Source organism: Microplitis demolitor, chromosome 4, assembly GCF_026212275.2.
Source record: "Microplitis demolitor isolate Queensland-Clemson2020A chromosome 4, iyMicDemo2.1a, whole genome shotgun sequence".
Taxonomy (NCBI): Eukaryota; Metazoa; Arthropoda; class Insecta; order Hymenoptera; family Braconidae; genus Microplitis; species Microplitis demolitor.
Genome location: NC_068548.1, coordinates 23,101,429 through 23,125,866, shown reverse-complemented (window position 1 = coordinate 23,125,866; position 24,438 = coordinate 23,101,429). Strand labels below are relative to the sequence as shown.

Sequence of the window (24,438 nt, the reverse complement as noted above, 5' to 3'; positions counted from 1 at the left end):
CAAGTACAAGCAAGCAAATCAATCAATTTGTCATTTATTCATTCGCTGAAAAAAATAATTCCAGGATGGGGAGTAAAAGACGTCACCTCCGTCGTCAGGATCCGGTGACAGCGTGGGCTGGCTGCTGCGTCTTCCCGAGGGTGATTCATCAATAGTCGCAGCCTGTCGTGTCAGTCTTGACAGCTTGCTCGAGGAGACTTCCTTTCCCTTTCCATAGTAGCACTGGGTCGTGGAGTCTCTCCTGGTAGTGAGCAAAGGGTGGCTAGGGGTATTATGGACACTTGGAGACCCAACGGGGCTCAGTCCCCCGGAGACCGCAGCTCCGGGAAGCGGCAAGTTGTTAACTGTCGGCGATATTGACGGCGGAGTTGTCGATGACATTATTATCGTGGGCGTATTTATGCCCGGTTCGAGTGTCAAATAATTTTTGTCTGCCTTAGGAGTATCGTTTGTCGACGGGGACTTGGGATCCGTCCCAAATGATTTAGTCTCTGGCGTCAAGTAATTTTTTGACTCTGGTTTGTCCGTCTGACTTCTTTGTGCCTCCAACTGTTCTCTGTAAATAAATTAGATTTTATTGGAGGCTTTAAAACTGGAATGGGTTTAAAAGTTGAGGAGAGTCGAGGATAAAAATAAAACCAAACCTAACAGCAGCAGATGCAGCACTATCAGTGCTCGAGGCGCTGGGTCTTTGATCCATTCTGTAGTACTTTGTTGGTGTAATAGCACCGGCGTCAAGAGAAATCTGAGATTGTTGTGATTGTTTACGTTTGTGATGCCGACACTGATGTTTCCGTTCGCCACAAGGACCGCCGACGACGCTGTCCCTTCTTGTTCTCGCGCTTTCACCGGATCCTCGTCTCGAGTATCTTGACTCACTTGATCCTGGATCAACAATCAATGTAATTAGTTAAGTACTTCCGGACGAAGAACTCTAGACGAGCGTAATTCAGATCTAGAGATCAGGAAAAAAAATTACCTCGTCGGGTGGTGGGTGAAATGATAGTCGGGGATTGCTGGGGCTGGATGTCGCGTTTGTTCCACAGTTTGGCAAAATCATTTTTGAGATCACTGATGGCCGAGTCTCGACGTGATTTACTGGTGATGGAGCTCTTGATCCCGCTGTCGACGGAACTCTCCCGACGTTTTCGTAAACTTGCAGCATGTCCGGACTCTGTTGTCTGCTGTCGAGGCCAAGGCAAGGACTTGGCGATGTCCGCAAGGGTTTCACGTCGGCAAAGTTTGTTACCGCTCTTGTTCTTATTTGAATTCCCGCCACTGCTCCAGTCACGCAGGATGTCCGCCAAACTCGAACGCCGACGGCGGTTGTGGTGAGTTGGCGAAGACTCTTGAGTTTCATTTGGTGGAGACAGTGGAGCTCCTATTTGGGCTGCAGAATCTCTTCTTCCTGTTCCTTGACAAAAAAATTTATTTTTGAAACTTGAGTTTTAATGCTGGAATTATTAATTAATTAATTAGTTATTTTAAAATAAATTGGCATAAAGTGACTGGGACGAAGAATGAATGGTTCGATTGTTAAACTCATTTGGAGTTTAGGTTTTATTGAGTAGATTAATTAAATTAATTAAGCAATTATGAGTAAAACAAATATTTGGATGGCAATTTCTATTAAATGAATCCCGCGCCAAATAATACGAAATTAATTGAAAATGTGACGATATCATATTCGAGACTGTTTAAAATTTATTTTCAATTTTGTTAGTATTTAATAATATATATGCATACGGAATTTGAGTAATATATGAAAGAATTAATTTTAGTTATTTTATATATGACAGTGTAATGTACTGTGCTGAAAAGTGGCCCATTGATTTTTTTCTATGGGAGATAACTCTACATGACATAAACGTTTTTTGTTCCTTAGGATGTCCTCTAGTAGAAGAAACTCAAAAAAGTCCTAAGAAATATTTATTTTTTAAGTTGAGACCCATATGAGGATGAATGAGAATGAATGAGGATGACTATCTATGAAGAATCGCCCGTAACTTTGCTCCTGTTGGGAATAACTCATCACAATACAAACATTTTTTGTTCATTATGATGCCCTCTAGTAGGAAAAACCCGGAAAAGTCGGGAGAAAAATTTGTATTTTTAGTTAGGACTCATATGAGGATAAATGAGGATGAATGAAGATGAATGAGGATGATAAAAGTGGCCGTATCTTTTGTTCTGTTGAGGATAACTCTACACAATATAAACATTTTTTGTTTGTTATGATGCCCTCTAGTAGGAAAAACCCGGAAAAGTCCCAAAAAAAATTTTTATTTTGACTTATGACCCATATAAAGATGGATAAGGATGACACTGCCTATGCATTTTTATGGAAAGTGCACCGTAAATTTTTTCTTATGGGAGATAACTCTATACAATACTGATATTTTTTGTTCCTTAGGATGCCCTCTAGTAGAAAATCACCAATAAGTCCCAAGATATTCCAGTGTTTGACTCTACAGCAATTCGGCACGGAAGCGTATGAATAATAAAATATTAGTTACCTAGTCGTTGTTTCAAAGTCAATTCCTCGACCTGTTCTCTCACAAGATCATCCCATCCATTTCCGCCCTGCCACACTAAGCCAACTTGATGGCTCAGTATCGGCAGATTGCACACGAAACAAATGGCCGTCATTGTCCTGAAATAAATAACCGTAAAAAAATCAACGTCACTCTGACAACTTTCAAACTCAATTAAACTCCAGAACTCGAACAATTTTAATAAACTTCAACAAATATAGTAACTTTATCTATTTTTAAATCTATTCACTCCTTTCATATTTTTTTTTTTTTTTATATATATATTACAAACAAATATCAGTGCTGGCTCAAGTAAAAGAGATCGTGTTATAGATAAAGATGTGCAGTGAGAAATGTTCAGGTGACAAGGACTTAACACCTCATGCTGAGAGCAGATTAAAGACAGGCGCTTAATTAAATTAAAAATTAAACAAGTCACTTTTTTTTTTTTTTTAATTTAAACTTTAGCATGCGTTCTAATAAAAAAAAAATTCAACAATTTACAAAATAAATTTATTTATAAATAATCAACTGTTTTTTTTTTATTTTTAAATAAATATTTAAATTTTTAAAGCGGCAAAAAAAAAAATTTCTTCAAGCGAAAAATTCGCGCCCAGAATTTTTTTTTTTGTCATAAAAAAAAAAAATATTGATAATAAAATTTAATTTCAAAGTAAACGAGCGACTTAAAGTACTGTCATATGCTCGCAATAGTGTAAATTGTGATTAGTATATATATATATATATATATATATATATATATATATATATATAATGAGAGCTGGCGAGCGTCATTCCAAAGCGATGCAGAACTCGAGGAAAGAAAACTATGGGCAAGAAAATGTATATTAAAATATAAATGTATATATAAATTTATCAGCAGTAAATTGTCAGACATGTGTATAAATCATGTTTTGCTGGTTAGTAATATAAAGATAACTGCTATAGTTATTTAATGGCAGAGAAATTAGATAATTTATATGGTAAAATTTTTTGGTATGTTCGACCTGTAATGTCGAAGTCTCGGGCTCGGCGTCGACATCGCATGGCAACCACCAGGTCTACCTGCAAAAGATACACACATTTTTTTTCTCCTAAATAATTTATAGCGTTCACGTTACGCGTTTCTTATTTTTTTATCTCATGCTCTTCCTCACGTTTTATCCAACCCCAGGGCCATTTTTATTTACTGTGTAATTATAGTTATTGCAGTGTGACATATTTCAAATAATTTTTTTTTTTTTAAATTATTATTCTACTCAGGGTAAAATGAAAAAAAATTTTTACTTTACTTTTCTAAAAATTTTTATTGACGTTCTATTAAACAAAGGGAGAATAAATCTCAACTCAAAAAAAAATATTTTGAATTGTTCATTTTACCCCGCGTTTTTATTAAATTTTTTTCTCCTCAATTTTCATACATAATTTAATTATCCCCCACCCCCCTGCCCGCCAAAATTCAAATCAAGACAAAATATTGGAGAAAAAATTAATTTTATTAATTAGTAATTTATCACTATAAATTTTCCATTGATATATTTAATATATATCGAGTATTTCAAGCACATGGACGTTAATAAAATAAGAAACTGATTTCTGGATGCAGTTCACCAGCTAACGGGTTTTGAGTCTTAGCCAGTCGCGAGCTGTTTAAAACTAAACTTCGAGTTTAATACCGTCTCCCCCACCCCTTTCTGACCCAACGCCAGAAAATACTCGAGAGCGGCTTTAAAGTTTGTCTTTAACCAATCGGCTGTTAATTAATTAATTAAATTTTTCCAACAAGACTCATTAAAGAAAATCTCAAATAATATATTAAATCGAATACTGTCGATAATTATTGTTCAATTACCCGTGATTATTAAAATTAATTAAGTTAATTTGCGGGCATATTTAATGAGAATGAGTGAAAAAATATAAAGAATCTTAGCATAGTTAACTGAAGGCTTTCACAAACAAAGTAGATGAACTCAAATAGACAGAAAGTAACAAACTACCGACGAACATAAACGATAAAATTCTTGGAAATTTTATGAATAAGTATTAAAGGATATTATTATTATCAGCCTCAGTCTTAACCTCAGTAAGTCTCAGTCTCGGCCTGGAACTTACGACAAACAGCCAAACAAACTTTTATTAAACTCCGTACAGCTTAAATTGATTATTGAGACAGATTGCATTAGAGATTTAATTTTAACTCGTTTAAGCTCAACTTTATGTAAAATTTAAATAATAATAATAATAATAATAATAATAATAATAATAATAATAATAATAATAATAATAACAATAATAATGATATACAAAACAAAGTTTGTTATTAAATGCACAAATTACTCTTGTCGTTATTTCAAACTCGTGTTATTTAAGCCTACAAACGTTTTAATTGGCACGGCAATTACGCGGTTTACTCAATTATTCAATTTAATTTGAATTTCATCAGACATTCGAGGGGAAATATTTGTAATTTATTTGTCTTTATGCTAAAACGTTTAATTCATCCCCTCGTTTAAAAAAAATCGTTCCAAAAAAATTCCAAGGGATGAGACAAATTAAAACTTCGAAATTTAGAGTAAAAAAAAAAAAGACGTTCTTGGAATTTTTTGTGGACATTTCAAAAAAGTTCTAGAATCACTTTTGACTTTTTATGGGCTAAAAAAGACGTTTAAAAAAAATTTCAAAATCACTGCTTTTGCATTTTTTGTAGAAAAACGATGTTCTAGAAACATGTCAAAATTTGCTTATAAAAAAATTTTTTTTTAACATCAAAATTACTAACGTTCCAAAAAAGTGTTATTCGAAATTTTAATCTGTCTCTTGTTCAAAAATTTTACACCCGCAATTTTTTAGGAATTTTTTTTACACGGGCTCTGAAAATTTTGATTTTTTTTTTTTTTGATAAATTGAGATTTTGAATTTTTTTTTTTGACAAATTAAAATTTTGAATTTTTTTTTAAAAATTATGTAAGACATTAAAATTATGTTGACATAATTTTATAAATTTTTTTTTTCTATTAAAAAAATCTAAATAAAAGCTCGAGGGATAATTTAAAAATATATCGGGTATCTATAATTATTTTTATAAGCTGGTTTATATATAAAATGACATAATATCATTTATATTTATGGACTATCGTATAATTTAGTGTCTTGGGTAGTAATAAATTTATATATAGATGTATATGTTTATATATAAATTGATTTATTTCGATTTTATGTAATTCTGAATAAATAAAATGGAATAACGACGCAGGCAAGTTATCAGGGGGAGTCATCAATTAGTTGAAGCGTTACTCAACGAAATTGCTGAATATAACCCATGTAGCCCTAAAAGTGTGTATTTGTGTGGTGAATAGTTAGCCGTGCGTAATTAACCGATTGCTGGAAGTATCAGCTGTGTTTGCGTCACCACAGTAGAGCTTTATTAGATTATTTTAATGGTTTATTATATTTGCGACAGACTGTTGGGTAATGGGGCCTCTCAAGTCAAAAGACAAATTTGGATTTCGGTCTCAAAGTTCCCAATGAAATTTTTGAGGATCTATTTTGAATTTTAAGATTGACTATACTATAGAAAGTTATCCTAACCTCAAAATAGTAGTAACGACCTATTTTATCACTAAGGATTAAACTGGAGTAACATAATCTGGATTTGAGCCTCAATATACTCAAAACATGCAGGAATAATTTATTCTCTCCCTTTCTTTTCTATCTAAAATTTTTGAAAGTCCAAAACAACTTTTGATTCGTTGAGAATTTTGAGGTCAGTCATAATTTAAAATCGACAAATTATTGTTATCTAGACCTGATAATTCTCATTGAGGATTTTGAGTACTAAAGTTACTAAGCGGCATATAAAACATCAAAGGCATTGAGGCTTGAGGAGTAAACTATAATTTGATTTTTGACTCGGGCTTTTTAAAACTTTTTTGTTTCAAAAGTTGAGTGAACAAAAGCAATTTGAGCCTCAATGACCCTCAAATAATGCTCACAGAGCCTCAAATTACGCTCAAAGATCCTCCTTAAGCCTCGGTTATTATATGAACCTGGTCTTGATTATGTAATTTAAATTCGATTCGTATTATTTGAAGCTCTTTGGTCGCCATTTGAGGCTCTGTGAGCATTATTTGAGGGTCATTGAGGCTTTTTTTACTCAGTGAGGCTGTATTGAGGCTTACTTGGGTTCAATTGAGGTTAGAAATTATAAACCGGGTTATAGCTCGTATAAATTATGAAAATCTATACATTCAGAAAATTCGATTTTCGATTAATATTATTATAAGTATTGAAAGTCAGTACATGGACTTTAAATTGTCTTTAAGTTAATAATTGTCAATATTGTCAAGCCGACTTATAGCAGCGACAATAAAAAGCCCGCAGCTGAAGCTTAAAGATAAATTTTTTTTGTTAAATTATTTTTTATCTGACAGAGACTTAATTTTGACTCTCAAAGTTCGATCATCGATTTATAAAGTATTGTTTTTTTTTTTTTTTTTTTTTTTTTTTTTTACGCAACTGCTGACCCAAGAGAATTTTAGTTCCAAAACTAATTCGCGAACTTTTGGTACAGATGGCAAAAAAAATAATTTTTGTTGACAAAATTATAATTAAAATATTTTTTTTTTTTATTTAATGCTTTTATTTCAAAGAAATAACTCGATCTAAAAATAACAACATCAATAACTTTATAGTTTACATTTATTTCCGCTTACTGAATAAAAATAACCAAATTACTTCCACGCAGATGATCTTAATCAACTAAACAGCAGAAAGTACAACTACTACTTTTTTTTTTTTTTTTTTTCTTTTGTTCTAGATAATTCAGTTCCATTGTACGGCAGCCACAATGACGAAAAAAAAACTCATGTTTCGTGGCATCCATGCGATTTTATATTTTTCAGTCAGCCAAAGGATAACTGTTTTCATTATCTCGCTTTTGTTGTAACTAGCAGCGGAAAACCGCAGATCCACTGCACTAAACAATGAAACCTTTCCATTCATCTATGAAAGCACATATATATACATATATACACACATATCTTTATATATAGCAAAGCCATTTAATTACAACTGAAAAACTTTTTCGTGCCAATTCGGGTATTTCCGAAAAAAAAAAAATTCTTCTTTTACTTCTTTTTAACAATTTTTAAAATGTATGCTCGAAAATGCGATTGCATAGGTTATTTTTTTATGATCTTGTCAAGCCTTAACAAGTTACGATTTATACTGAAGTTTAAAAATTTCAAAACCGAAAATCATTAATGAAGAAGCGGTTTTTTAAATTTAATTACTCGTAGGTTGTCTTGCAGTCACGGGGCGAAGTCCTGTGTCTTGAAGACATCTCTTGCAGTTATTTGAATAATTAATAATTGATAAGCAGATTTTTTTAATTAACATGAATCAGTCAAAAATTTTAATACGAACTCAATTCGAATTGACTACACGGAGAAAAAATTACAGTAACAGTTACAATATATTATGGGAATGGTTCCCATACTGCATGGTAACCGGTTTTTTTGAAATGTTGTAACCATTCCCATAATATTATGGTAACCATTACAATATACGCTTAGGAACCGTTACAATGTGGTTATAGAATTAGTTCCTATTTGCTTATGGGAACTATTCCTATGAGTATGGTAATCATTACCATGATTCTTTCACATGCGATATGGGAACTGTAACCATAATGATAGGAATTGTTACCATATTTATGGAAACCTTCCCAGAAAGTATGGGTCTATATCCCATAATCCCAAGTAATCATTACCATAACACTATAAGATGATATTTCATAAACGTACTAGGAACAGTTACTATAAATTTTTCTCCGTGTACGCTATTTTTATGAAAAATTAAAGGGCTGCTGGTAATTAACCAGATTTGGGCCATTACTAATTGCCAATGCTTGGCCGATTGACTGCAGTCAGACATCGGCCAATCTACGGCATTTTATTAATTAACGGCGGCTTTGTATGGGATGTTACATATTAGAGTGGGTGTTAGGGTTAATACAGTGACCGCGTGATCGGTGGAAACCGTCAGACCATCACCCCACTGACCTCGAGTTTACGGTGAATTTAAATCAACCCCAACTGTTACGTTCTATTCTATAGCCCACTCTACTCTGCAGGCTCTATGTGTCCAACAATAATAATCTGAATAATGGGATTAATGTCTGTGTGCGTCTATGTGGGTCCAAACACGCATGTGTGACTGTGCAGATCCATACGAGGGTGTAACCGAATGTATTTGTGGCTTGACACGTGTTTATACACTTAATTCCAATTGAAATCCCTGAATAAACATGATATTTATTCTTTTTCACTTAACTCTATACCTCTCATTATAAATAGGTTTATGTAGGGAAGGGGTCACTTAGAGAAATACTAAATTTTACCACCCCTATATATATCTGTATATATTTATATATTTTTGAGGAACTAAACCTTGTTAGGAACAAACTAAAACTGCCTCCGGTCCGTTAGTTCGTTACTGAGCGTCAGCTTTAAGCTTCACGCTAAATCTACCCTTGACTATACTCTGGGACATCATCACAGCATTAGCATTAGCATGCATGGTTATGAATTATTTATAATTTACTCGTGGCCGTAAGATCGGCGGTCATATTTCGAGGTCGATTTCACGTTTCAAGACAATGGTAACACTAGAGTTGGGAATTTTGATGACTGCTTACATAATTTTTATGAAAGTCTCACGCATAAATACATGAAATATAAGTATTAGGGTGGTCGTTAAAAATTAAATTTTTCCAGGCATATAAAAAGCTTCTTTTTAGTAAAAAAATACATGGGGAATTTGGTTTTTTCGTTTTAAGTAAAAAGAACACGTCGAAGGACGATCTAAGTTCATTTTTCAATACGATCGCGGTTTTTTCAAAATATCTCATGAAATATGCAGATTAGAGGAAAAAACCATAGGAATAATTTTGTAGGAAATTAAATTTTTGACAAAAAAGGTCATATTCATTTTTTTTATAAAATGTGTATTTATGAAGATATTTTAAAAAAAACTTTATTTTTAAGATTCGTTATCCTTAAAATGCCCAATTGACAAGATCTAGAAAAGTTTTTTTAAAATATCTTCATAAATACACATTTTATAAAAAAAATGAATATAACCTTTTTTGTCAAGAATTTAATTTCCTACAAAATTGTTTCTATGGTTTTTTCCTCTAATCTGCATATTTCATGAGATATTTTGAAAAAACCGCGATCGTATCGAAAAATGAACTTAGATCGTCCTTCGATACGTATTCTTTTTACTTAAAACGAAAAAACCAAATTCCCTTTTAAATTTAATTTTTATCGATCACCCTAATATGTATATATATGAAAAATTTATAATCGCTATTTTTAAATTAAATTTATTGATAAAAAATTGAGCGACGAGATTTTTAAATTTAATAATATTTGAATATTTAATAAAATATTTAATAAAATATTCAACTTACAATTGATTATTTAGAGTTCAAACAAAAGTAATTACAGCTTTTACATGATTTTTTGCCTACCAGGTTAAAAGAGAAATTTAATTAGCTCCTGCATAAGTCCCGAGGCATTATCATGTCAAAGAACATGTAAAAAATTTTAAAAAATTAAATAAACTATTAATTCCCGGATCTCTGGCTTTTTGTTGCTTCGCTCTGTTTTATTTTCGATTAACCTGAGTAAATTGAATTCGAGATGAATATGCTTTTTTAATAAATTTCAGTGCCACGATTTTAATAAATGGAGCGGGCCAATAAATTCTAGATTAACTATTGCATTGAGCGCAATAGATAAAATGAAGTGACTGTCAAATATCCGAGGGAAATTTAAATCGATATGCGTTTTATCACTAAACGATTCCAATTATCGTCATTATTTTATGATCATTCATTTTAATTTATGTCATTATTTTTTTTTTGTACGAAAATACGAAGAAAATTTTTTATTCAACTTTGATATTAAATTGCATAGAATCTATTGAAGATACAACAAAAATGTATATAATCAATTTTGTAGGAAATTTAATTTTCTACAAAAAAGATATCAATAAATTTTTATGAAAAATTTATAGTTTACAAGTTATTTCTATTTAAAGATCAGCGAATTTTTTTTTTACTCCAGAACAAGAATTTTAAATATTTATGATTAAAATTAAAATTACGACATAACTGTCAGAGTTACGAAAAAAGTGCATGAGTACTTTTTTGTAGGAAATTTAATTCTCTACAAAATTGTACTCATACATTTTCGTCGTATTTTGAATACTTTCCACGTAATTTTAAATCAAAGTAATGAAAAAATAAAATCACTAATTTCGGTCTCGGGAGAGAAAATAATTCAATAAATTTTTATTTGCTTGGATTTTAAATAATTCATTATTATATTTCATGAAATACCATTACATGAATTGTAATTTATACTATTACGATAAATTTTAATTAAAACTTTAATATTTATTTTTACCGTAAGCTTAAAATGAAACTTGGAATAAAATTTACTCAGTGGAAAATTGACACAAGTTTCCATCTTTTTTTTTTTATTAAAAGAAAAAAAATAATAAATGTAGTAAAGTATAAATGAGGTAAAAAGAAGACGGAGGACGAACTGACGGAATAAAATTATGAATAAAAACCTTTTAATAAAAAATACAAGTTTAAATAAATAATGAGGTCACTTAATATTTTTACTTTCAGTAGACGAAGAAAAATATCTGTGGTAAGTATTTTCATTAGAGTGTATTTACGCATAGAAAATTTTCATTTTTCCCATCAACTTTTCTAATTCATTTTTTTTTTCCAGTTATTAAATTTTTTTCTAATAACTGCTGACATTATCGATAAATTAGCAATTTAAAAAGTTTTAGTTATCCATAAAAACAAACTGTATGAAATAAAGAACTTTGTTTACTGCGCATATTTCAATCTAAAAAAAAAGTCATTTATTTTACTTTGATAGCAAATTTTCATTTTTTTCTTTTAATTTGTGAGAAAACTTTTTCCACCAGTCGCTCTAGTTTCTAAGTTATCTCTCTTATTATTTTTTGTCATTACTCGGTTGAAAAAAAATTAAAGGAAAAATATGACGGAAAAAAAAAACTAGATTTTGATATTTTAAACCTAATTTCGATATTTTATGTAAAAAATGAAATAATCGAACTTTTAAGGTGATCACTCGAAACGAAATTTAATTTCCATCAATTTTGGACTCATTAAGATTTAGCGTAGGACTGATATTTCAAAAGTTATGGGGGTTTCCAAATTTTGGAATTGGAAATATATATGGATTATATATAACACTTTAAATGACTATATCTTTTTAATTTTTGATTTTACGACATTTTTTATTAAAACAAAAGTTATGGGAAATTTAATTTTCGTCAATTTTTGACTTACTAAAAATTAGCGTAGGACTAATATTTCAAAAGTTATGGCACTTTCAAAATTTTGGAATTGGAAAAATTATATATGACACTTTAAATGACTATAACTCTTTAATTTTCGATCTTACGAAATTTTTTATCAGACCAAAAGTTATAGGAAATTCAATTTCGAGTAATTTTTGTCTCTTTAAAAAATTCCGTAGAATGAGTTCTGCAAAAGTTACAGCCATTTAAAAAATTTGGAAAGTATAATTAGCTATCAAAATTATGAAACTGTCATTTTGTATTAATACAAAATATCCAAATTAAATTTGAATTTCAAAATCTTCCGATAATTCTGACTGTCCGACTTGTTTATAAGTTTATAAAAAACTAAATAAATTATTAATTTGCTCACTCAAGTAAATACAGATAAGAACTTGAAGTAAAACTAGATAATCGACAAAAGTTGAAAAAGGAATAAAATAGTCCGTTAACTACTTGAAACATCTATAAAATAGTAAACAGCAGTAAATGGAGCGACGGTAAGCCGTTAACTTGAATAATCAGCAACAAGAGACACAAGTGGATTTTATTCGGATGAATCGATCGATCTATCGAGTGAGCGCAGAGACCGAGCGAGTCGAGTATAAAATGAGAGTATTCAGTTCTCTTACAAAAGAACAGAAATAAAAGTGGATCGGGACTTTAATTACTCGACGATAGCATCAGCGGGAAAATTCACCGCCCACTTGAATGCCTCTCCGCAACTCACTGATGCACTCATTTATTTATATTTTATATTTTCCTTACACCAAACTCCCTACTCAACTATTTATTAATTTTCCTTCTCTGCGTAACTCGATCACCTGTCGAGCCGCGGTTGTTATTTTCAGTTAATTTATCTGATATAACGTAAAACTTTCGAAAATATAAAGGGTCGGGGCGCCATAGACAGTGGGCGCCATAGACTCGAGAGTGGGTGAGTGCGTTACGTGGGAATTAAATTAGTGGCCGAGTGATGAGGCAGCAAACAACCCGTCTAATGGATACACTACAATGTCGTTACGCAAATGTGTCTGCGGCCCGAAACCGAAAGTAGAGTAGAGTACAAACTACTCAGGAAAGTGATATGAGTAGGGGGAGGGCGTTAGAGTACGCCAACTCATTTAAAACTCCTCTCCATTTTTTTTTTTTCACTCAGTATACTTGCACATTTCAGGTGCTTTTTTCCTCTTATAGTTTTTTTTTTCCAAACACTTAGAATATTAAAAAAAAAATTTTTTTACTCTGATATTTTTTTCCATTGAGTCTCGGAGGTGTAATCGCGGAAAATGAGAAAATAAAGAAAAAATTTATCTCTTTGCAGGTAAATATCTTAGATCTGTGCATCTACTTGGGAATTAACTGAAAAAAAATTTCAATTTTGGATTCAGTGAAAATTTCCGGCCTTATAAAAAAAAAAATCCGGAAAATTTGAGATTTATGAAAATTACGTGATTTTTTGACAGAAAGGTGGTAAGGAAAATCTGGTGAAGTGAGTGAGTGGTGGGAAAATGGAAATTTTTATTCCAAAATAAATTTTCCGAATTTTCAGGAAAAATTTCGGTTTTGCAAAGTTTTTAATTAAAATTTCAGGCGAACTATCACAGATACATGAAAAATTAATGAGACCAATATTGTGGGAAATTTAATTTTCTATAAAAAAGTTTTCAATACTTTTTCCGCTAAAGTCAAAACTTCTTCAGAATTCAGGGTAATAAATTATTTGTAAACAAATCGATGCTTGAATAATTTACTTTAGAAAATTTCTCAACTTCAGCAACTTGAAATAAATGTATAAAATATTTCTTACATCCGCAGTGTAAGTTAAAAAAAAACAACATAATTAATAATTACCAATTAGTAATTTACGAAGCGATAAACAAAGGAAACAAAAGTCTTCCAGGTCACGATCAAACTGCGGACTGGAGCGTTGGAAATTGTTAATGTTGATGGAAAATGCAGAGAAACTTTTCCTCGACAAGTAAAGTGCATGTATGGGAAAATGTTATAACAGACGAAAGTGGAACGGGCGTATGACCTCAAGCAACTTCCGATTAAAACAGTTATTGTACAATTTATATGAATGTATGACAGTAGTATGATGTCTTTTCAGGCATACCAGCGAGCTTACATGCTCTTGTTTCTATTTGCCTTCAGAGCTTAAGTGCTTTCTCTATGACATCTACTGCTCTGGTATTTAGATATACAATATATATGTATGTATGTATGTATGTATGCATGTATGTGTTGGTTGGCGACATGTACAATGTATGTGTAGACTTGATGAATTTAGCTCGCTAAATAATTAGATTGTTGGTAAATTACTCTGGAATATATTAACGTTTATGAACTGACACATCTACTACCCAGCATCGGTATCATCAGTGAACGTCATTCACCGGTTGTTAATGGCTACATATGTATACATGTGCGAGTACATGTATGTCGAGAGTACGCAGATGGAAACTATATTTAATGTTAATTATATCAATAGAATATCTAATTTATTTACTAACTTCATTTAAATTTCAATTTAGTTATTATTATTATTATTATTGTTATTTTTCACTCATGTACGCGCCATTTTTTAAATTTTTATTTTGAATCGGTCATAGTATGTCCTATTTCCGGTATTGTAAAAAATTTCGATGTAAAAATGGACCCGGAGAACTTTACATGGCCGTAGTGTGAAATAATGGTGTAAAATTCTTTCGGTGTAAATTTTCCCTGTCTGTGTAATTTTAACATGGTGTAATCTACTTTTTTACACCATTTCGTGTTACTTGGAATTTTGATTAATGAGCAACAAATGATCATTGAATATTTTTAACTACATTAATTTTAAATTCACACCGCCTAAATTTGACACCGAATTTGGTGTAATTTTTACACCAAAATTTTACACCGAATTTGGTGTAATTTTTACGCCAAAATTTTACACCGAATTTGGTGTAATTTTTACGCCAAAATTTTACACCTAATTTGGTGTGATTATTACACCAAATTTTTACACTACAACGGGTCAAAAAAATTTTTTACAGTGTAGGAAAATTAAAAAAAAAAATCGATTGAAAATGGTGTAGGGTCAAAATGGCACCTGGTGTCTTGGGTCAATTCCGAATTCACCTCTTGGAGTTTCGGTTTTAAAAACATTTTTTACTACACTCATTCAGAGTAAATTTTACTCCATGGATATTAAATAAAAAAAAATCCTTTCCACATTCACTTTAGATTTAATCTGCGACGACCAAAAATTTTTTGCATTGTAAAAATAAACAATCGACCATTTTTTAATTTTTTCGTGACCCGGTTATTAAATTTACCATAATTTAATTAATTTTTTTTTTTTTTTTCCTAAACACGACATTTTCCTGAAAAAATAAATGAACAAAATAATAAACAAATTTCGTTTCCCATTGACCGATTTATCAAAAAAAAAAAAAAAAAAAAAAAAATACATTTCAACAAAAATATTATTCTCAATGACATGAAAAAATATATGATATGGAATACGTGACAAAAAAATGGTAGCAGATAAAAAAAAATAAAAATTCGTTATTATTTATTACCGTTACGATCATTTAAATAAAAAAACTATAAATTCATGCATAAATATAAATAAAAAGCTAATTACTGACGGATAGAAAGCAAATATGTTTGTCGGGTTTTAAATAAAAATGAATAACGTGAGTCATATAAATTTGCGGGAGCGTGGGGGTGGGTGGGGGTGATTGATATAAAATATGAGAATACACATATGAATGTATGTGTAGTATATGTTGTATGGATATTTAAATAAGAAATACTGACGTACCTGGAAATCCGCGAGTTGGTGAGTCAACATCCAAAGAGCTCGCACCGCCTCCCTCGCTCAGTAGGATCCCGGAATCGAAAGAAGACGACATTGATCGTTTTTGTTTTACCACCTCCACGTCCTCCTCATCTACCGCCACCTCCTCCTCATTCACTCCGGCTTCTCGATCTTTTACTGTGATGAACTCACTTCGATCTTTTTTATATCCTGTTACTTTATCTTTCTTATTTCTTACCGTAGATGCTAAACACGTTAAAATTAACACTTTTATGTTAGTCTAAGCCAAATATATTATACATGTTCTATTATGTTGCATCTAAAGCCTAAATCAATGCGTTAGCTACTAACCTAGAAGCACTATTTATTGAAAAATCTAAAAATAATAAATTATGCATAAAAATTTCAATATAGAGAAGCTTTTTTTTATTGGTTTTCATGAAGGAAATTTTTTTATGACAAATGACCAAGATTTTCTTAAACTCCATACCATTCCCTGTAAAATGAGTACCCACAACGATATATTATGAAAAAAAAATTTTTCTAATTATTTTGGTAATTATTTTGAACTTGAAATCAACTTTGTCAAAATATATTGATGTGGGTACTCATTCTACTCGTCATTGCGGCTACAAAACGGTAAAGATAGTAATTTTGAAAAACTGATTAATTTTTTAATAATAATAAAAATTTTCATGACTCGAATTTTTTTTTTTTCTAACATTGTGATGTGGGTACTCAAACAATAGGAAATTTCGTTATGAATACAATGATTATTAGTATCGCTTAATTAGTCGAAGAAGCTTTATTATTAATCATCAATAGTAATTAGAAGATTGTGAATGAAATATTAATAAAAGCTGATTGAAATACTTTTAAAGCCAATAAATCTATAACCATTATTTAAATTAAACTTTTTAACACACCCTACATATTATGGTCAGCCAATAACTGGAAAATTAATATGAAATATCAATAAAAAAAAGTGTACAGTAATGAAAATAAGCAGAGAAATTTAGCCACTAAAATTTTCCGATGAATAAAGTTATGCTTGTTCATATCGACTTTTAACCTGCACTCTATAGACGACAAGTTTACTTGATAAATATTTGCCCTCATCATCATATCCGGTGTGGTTTTACTTCCACAACTCTCATCATGCGACGGTTCCCTGCGTTATGGTTTATACACTTTATCCATTATGATATTATCAATATGAAACATCAGTAACGGTTGATTTGTTATAGGTGAGAGAGTAAGAGCTATATATATGTATAGAGAGAGAGAGAGAGAGAGAGAGAGAAAGGATGAATTGAGGACTGAGTCAATATTGCAAATTAATTTACTTCAGTATATCGAAATGTTTGTATTAGTAATTATAAAGAGGAATTAATAATTTTAGTGGGTCAATAGATAATATTATTATAATTATATAATTATTTTTATAGTTAATAATTAATATAAATTAATAATTTGAAATTATAGAAAACACAATATTTATTTAATTAGTAACTACTGCAATAATTACATTGCTAATGAGATCATTTTAACAGAAATTCGATGCCCTACATTTTGGTCCTCATTAATAATATCGTAGGATCAATATTTTGGAAAATATGACCACTTAATATATTAAGAGGAGAGTGGGATATTTTTAAAAAAATTTCCAAATTTCTTAACCGGCTGTATCTTCTAAACAATGCATTTTACGGAATTTTTTAGAGAGACAAAAATTATAGAAAATTAAATTTTCTATAACTTTAGTCTTGGCAAAAAATACTCTAGGGTCAATATTTTGGAAGATATAACCACTTAATATATCAGAAAAATAGTTGGATATTTTTTGAAAATTTCCAAATTTTTAAAACGGCTGTAACTTCTAAACGATGCATTTTACGGAATTTTTTAAAGAAACAAAAATCATAGAAAATTAAATTTCCCATAACTTTGATTTCTGCAAAAAATACTCTAGAGGCAATAGTTTGAAAGATACAGCCATTTAAAATTTTTTAAAATAATAATTATATATGTTTCCAAATTCAAATTATTCAGAGCGCGGTAACTTTCAAACTAATGGACCTATGCGAATTTTCTATGGAAGAAAAGTCATAGGAAATTAAATTTCCTGTTCAATGATGTACCATAACATATCTAAAGTCATAAATTAGTCAGGATTAATAATAAATTATATAATGATTGCTATCGTTATTTCATTTCGTAAAAAAGCCGACAAATCTTTTTTTGGTAGAGCAATAAAAAGGAATTAAAAGCGATATATTTAACGTAGCATTGCGAATATCAACAGAACACATCTATTCGGAATGTTTGCTAAACATTAATACGACAGAATATTTCATATTAGACAGCTACCCATATGCGATATCATATATATTGTATATATTGAATACATAAAAGGACGACGATACACGCAATATCGTAGTGATAATAATGCAAACATATATATCAGGTTAGGAATCTATTTCATTTCACATATATCGTTCACATTCGATCCGACTGTGCGGTTTTAGTTGAATTCTCTCGCAGGTGGGGCTAGAGAATCATCGTATGACCTGATTTGTAAATTGAATTTTTTTTATCTTCAATGTATGAAATTTTTTTTTTTTTTTAATTTTTCAAGGCCAATTTTCACAAAAAAAGCCAATAGGTATTGATAAAAAAAATTTCATTCATGGCCTGGGAAAAAAAAAATTCGATTATTTTTTTTTTTTTCAAGGCCTCGAAATTGCTTTTAAAATTGGAAATTTTTAATTTTCATATTTTAATTAACATAAAGAGAACCGGGGAAAAATGGACCTCATTTGTGAGTAGAAAATATTTTTTTTTTTTAATTAGGAAAGATGAAGGGGGGGGGGGGGGGGGTGACCAAAAACGACAATAGACTAATAAAATTTCCCCATTTTTTTTCATAACCGTAGATAAGAATTAAAAAAAAAATTGTCAAAATTTCAGTCAAGTTTTTTTTTTAATTACTTGAGTCATAAAAAAAAAAAAAAAATTTTTCTTTTGTGACTGTTCTTCAATAAATTTTTTTTCTAAAATTCTCATGAAAAATTCATAAATGCTTTTGTAAATAATAAATTTCGAGGTATCGCAATATTGGCATAAATAATTAAATTGCGTTAGTAAATGAATTACAAGGAAAATAATGTTAAAAGCCATCTTGATAATTAAATAATTTAAATATCGAACTACAGGGAAACCGAGAAGCCGAGGTTGTGCTCGAATGTAAATGGGTTAGAAGGAAAAAAAGTACTTTGGATTCAGTAAAGCAAATGGAAATCGATCGTCATTTCGATGAACGTCGAGTAAGAATATTACAGACCCAGAACCAGAACCATCGGCTGAGGCTGAGGCTGAGGCTGAGAAGAAAAGGACGAGGCTGAACAGAAAAAGTATCCGCTTAAACTCACACCTAACACCCTGCCAGGTTTTCCAGCAGCTTTAAACTGCTTTTCCGAGTTTCGTGTGTACTCACGATTCTCCCGAGAATAACCGAGTAGTAGAAGTAATCGTACAGGCAAACTGATCCCATATAAGAGCGCATTGTGTACCGCTGAATCTCGAAGAAATTCGACATCGCCTGTTGATAAAAAAAAAATCCCACGAGATTCTTCCCTAACGTCTTTTTTTGTCACAAACTTGTACACTTGTGCACTTATTTTTAGACAAATATTTTTTTTATCATAAAAGTTTTATTTATGCATGCGATTTTTTTCACAATTTAGTCGAATAAAAAAAACGATACTTTTAAATTATTTTTTTTTCTTCTATTTGTTGGAAAAAGCTTTTAATTTCAATGGATAGAAATTTTTTTCATACAATTCAATGTATGCTTCCCTTATTTTTAGTATTAAAGATTTAAATAACTGGAAAAATAAAAAAAAAAATAAAAATTGTGAAAAATGCACAGAAAAAAAAATTTTTCTTGGCTCAAGAATTTTTTTTTCTCGTCGAAAAAATTATTTTCTCTGGAAAAATGACCAAGATTTTTTTAAACTCCATAAAATTCCCCGTAAAATGAGTACCCACAACGATATATTACGAATTAAAATTTTTTCTAATTATTTTGGACTTGAAATCAACTTTGTCAAAATATATTGATGTGAGTACTCATTCTACTCGTCATTGCAGCTACAAGACGGTAGGGATAGTAATTTTTAAAAAATAATTAATTTTTTTTATAATAATGACATTTTCATGATTTGAATTTTTTCAAGCCAAGAAATTTTTTTTTTCTGTGAAAACAAGGATTTCAAAAAATTACAAAGTAATAAATCGTGAAAAAAAAAAAAAAACTGTGGGTCGAAAACAATAATTGACAATTTAAATTAATAAAAAAAATAGCGCGAACTTTGTCGTATGAAAGTTAAAACTTAAAATACTTTGACAAAATAAATGAATTGTTTGAACAAAAGCACTAAATCGCGATTGTAATACCAGAGCTAGTAAACAATAGAAACAGCAAGAGAGTAGGAGCGTATAGTGTTTCAGTAGCCAGATAAAAGTCGACAATATCGGCCCTCGGAACATTCCGCGATATCAAAAGCATTGTGCCGGCCAAAGTCCAGGCTTTTAAGCTCCATCGATTTTGTATGGAAGACTGTCCGGCGAGTATCAGTCGTGACCATGTACGCAGAAAACCCATGCCAACGAAGTCATTTTGTTTTATTCAGTCTTGGCCTCCTGATGTTTTTATAGCCGTCGGCTAGTGCGGCAAACACGTCGGCACCCTCGCGCCCTTGTTTTCCTCCAGGCCATTCGTAGACCGTAAGGATTTTTGTACACGCGTAAGATTCTAGGCCAAGTAAATACCTAGCACTTTCCTACCACAATTGTTTAACTGAGGGTAAATTTACTACGATCCTTTACTCATTTTTTTTTAAACGTCGACATAAAGGGTCTTATATAAAAGGATCTTCATGAAATATGCAAAGAAATATTTATTTATTTTCTTTTTTTTTTTGCAACCATGGACCATTTTGCCTCAAAATCAAGTTTTTTCAGTTTTCATACTGAAGTTAGCAATTGAAAATTTTCGAATTTTTTTTTTTAACAAATTAATGAAAAAAAAATAATAAATAAAAAAATGCACATGTAGAAAATTAAAAAATTTACAAGTGCAATTTTTTCAAATATTTTTTTTTTTATAATTTACCATTTTACAAAAAATCGAAAAATTAATCGGCAGCTAACTACAGAATTCTGAATAATAAAAATAACAAAAATTAAAATTAAAAATTTGCGTCATTTTTTGTATTAACCAACTTACCCCCACCCCCTTTTTTCTAAAAATGGGAACTAAGAATTTTTTAAACAAAATTAAATTTTTTTTGTCTGAAAATTTATGTTTCATTTTACGCCGGACATTTATTAAAAATATAGTGGCTTATTTTACCCCACTTTACTTTATATATATATATATATATATATATATATGTATATATGTATAACAAAACATTATGTGAGATTACATTTATAAAACTACTTGTGAATTTAATCTCTCACGTTTCCGACGTATGCGCGTCAAGAATAACTTAAAGAATTTATCTCCAGCTTTCAAATCCACATGTTACATCTTTTCGAAATTATATTTTATAAGTGGATGAGATTTTTTTTTTATATGCAATAAAAAATTTTATTTTACAGTGTAATAAATACGTGATACATTTAACAAAATTTAACCGTAAAATATTTATAAGCGAATTTTTTGTCGGTTCGTCGAAACGCGGCGGGAATATTTTTTTAGCAAAATTTATTTGGAGGTAAAAAGATAAAATGTATTGTTGTGAGTTAAAAAAAAACAAATTGGGTTATTGTTAATGTTTTTCCCTATATATTTTACGAAATAATGCGATTATTTTTTAATGGAATAGTAAATGGAATATAGTCTTTAGAGGTTGGACATTTAACTAAAAGCTCAGCAATATGGAGTGATAATGCGCTTTGAATTATCATGGTAACATGTGCATGTAGCCGTGTGTATTTAAGTGAAGATGAATAATAAACCGTAGATTTATTTGTTATTTGCAGAGAGGAGAGTTCCAGAGGTTCTGCGTGGGTTGTTTTAGATCGAGATTCAAATCGCATAGAAATGCGTTGGTGTTGGGATTTAATAATTCCAGCTAAAGTAATTGCTGGAATTTACTCTGAGGAAATGAGCAGCGGGAGAATTCAATGGTTATTTTGCCCAGGCAAATATTTAAATATGAGCTGGTGTAATTTCAAAATTAAGATTTTGGTAAGTTTCAAAAATTTGAATCGTTCATTATGAATCTTAATTTGTGAATTACGGTGAAAATATTAGTCGTATCAAAAAATTTTTCAAATAAAAGTTGTTCAAAATTTAATTTTATAAAGAAAATGTCTCATATAATTTTTTCATAGGACTAATAATAGAGCCGTAATTTCAAAATTGAGATTTTGGTAATAATCAAAAATTTGAATCATTCATTATTAATCTTAATTTGTGAATTCCGGTGAAAATATTAGTCGTATCAAAAAATTTTTTAAATAAAAGTTGTTCAAAATTTAATTTTTGAAAAAAAAGGTCTCATATAATTTTTTCATAGGACTAATAATAGAGCCGTAATTTCAAAATTAAGATTTTGGTAATTATCAAAAATTTGAATCATTCATTATGAATCTTAATTTTGGAATTACGGTGAAAATATTAGTCGCATCAAAAAATCATAAGAGAGATTTTTTTTCGAAAATTAAATTTCCTACAACTTTTGTTTGAAAATTTTTCTGATAAAACCAATATTTTTGCCTTAATATCAAACATTTGAATCATTCATTTCAAAATTAAGGCAAAAATCTTGTCCCTAGTTATAATTAAAGATCGACAAATTATTGTTACATAGACCTCATAGCTCATTGAGGATTTTGAGTACTAAAGTAGAGTTATTAGGCAGTAAATAACATATCAAAGGAATTGAGGCTCTTGAGGACTAGAGTAGAATTTGAATTTTGACTCGCGTTTCCCTTGGGAGTGAATTATATTTTACTCAAAGGACATCAAATTCACTCCAAATAAATCAGGCATTCAAATTTTATAAAGTAGTAAATTTTTTTATGATAAATAAAAAAATCAATTTTCCTTAAGTTTAACCCCGAACTTTTTTTTTGACGAAAATGTCAAAGCAAAGGATATAAAATTTAAATAAAAACAGAAAAGCTCTTTTCTGACCAAGAGCTTATCAAGTGAATAAAAAAAATTCTCTTTATGAGCTGAACGTATTCACCCGAGCATAAATAAATAAAGTAACTAAAGTTATTTTGAATAATTCAAATAAACTTTCCGCCCCAAATAGCCTTTTAATATTTTATTTAATCTCCAAATCGATGAGCGCGTCATAAATAATTAAACAAATTTTCTTTCGCTGACTGAAAATATCCAGAGTGCATACGAGGGAAAATAGATCCGGACGTGTTGTTGATTTCACAAAGGGCTTGGCAACCGATAAAAATAAGCAGCTGGAGCCAACAAGGCGATCGTGAAAATGAAAAACGAAGGATTTCGATAATAAAGAGGGTTGAAAAATGAAAAGTATCCAGTGAGCTCAAGAGTCGGCAGACAACAGTCGATGTCCTGGCCAGAATCAACAGTTTGCTCTATCGATTGGCCGTGTTGCCCATATGCCGCTGGGCCGAACTCATCACTCAAGTTTTTCCCAGGGTCTCTTAGGAGATTTTTCCCAGGCCTCAAAGTACTGTCTGTTGAATTGTTGTAAGCTACCCATTAACCTACAGGACTATTTGCTTTCCTCATTTTTTTTCATTTCACGGAAATAAAAATCTGATAGCAATTTTATTTATTAAAATCTGCCGGTGGCTTTTCGACGCTGTCACATATTTTTTTACTGTTTACAATCGATTTCCCTCGAAAATAAATGAAAAAGAAAATTTTTATACAGCGAGAATATTAAAAATTTTTTTTTTTTTTTTTTACCAAAAGGATCATTTTAAAAAAAATTGAAAATAAATTTCGGGCTAAAATTTAAATAAAAAATCTAGCTCGCAGTTCCCAATTTTACTCAGGCCTTTGATAAAAATTTTTTTCCAAAATTAAAAATTTTCTTCTGGCATTCAGAATTTTTTTTTTTTTTTAAACTTCAATTTTATTTTTCCCGAGTATCCATAAATTGCAACTCAATTAGAGCAGAAGTAAATTGAAATAAAATATCTCATAAATTTTTTTTTTAAATAAACGAAATTTTATTTCATCCGTTACCCATATTTCGAGATAAAGAAAAATTCAATACACAAATTAAATAAGAATAAACCGACATTGTATTTATTTATTATATTTTATATATTTGTTTATTTATTTACACCAAACAAATATGAGACCAACGAGTAATTGAGTTTAGCCGACGAGTATATAAATAAATATATATATATATAAATCGATAAATTCAGCTGGAAGGCAACATTTCACTATTTTACCCTCCCCCGCCCACCCCCACCCACTGGTCCTCATCTAGTCCTCAGCAACCCTCGTGTTACAGATCCTATATATATATTCGCCGGAGGACACCCACAAGTGGTTTACAATTTCCTGAGCGCGTCAACTTCCCGTGCATCAAAGCCTTGTAAAACTATTCGTTATCTCATGCGAGATAACAACGCGATGATTTGTAAGCAAATCTGATTATC

General features: G+C 30.4%; 1 protein-coding gene across 1 annotated transcript in view; it reads right to left on the bottom strand.

Annotated features, from left to right (window-relative positions):
- The window catches only part of LOC103576389 (uncharacterized), a 31,327-nt gene extending 15,249 nt beyond the window's left edge, over positions 1-16,078 (bottom strand). The window contains exons 1-7 of the mRNA XM_014444139.1: positions 16,060-16,078; positions 15,763-16,005; positions 3,542-3,599; positions 2,517-2,653; positions 980-1,414; positions 645-885; positions 87-556 (exon numbers count right to left, since the gene is read on the bottom strand). Coding sequence (XP_014299625.1) covers positions 87-556; positions 645-885; positions 980-1,414; positions 2,517-2,653; positions 3,542-3,599; positions 15,763-16,005; positions 16,060-16,078 — 1,603 coding nt within the window. The remainder of the gene's footprint in view (positions 1-86; positions 557-644; positions 886-979; positions 1,415-2,516; positions 2,654-3,541; positions 3,600-15,762; positions 16,006-16,059) is intronic.
- Between the last annotated feature and the right edge of the window lie 8,360 nt (positions 16,079-24,438).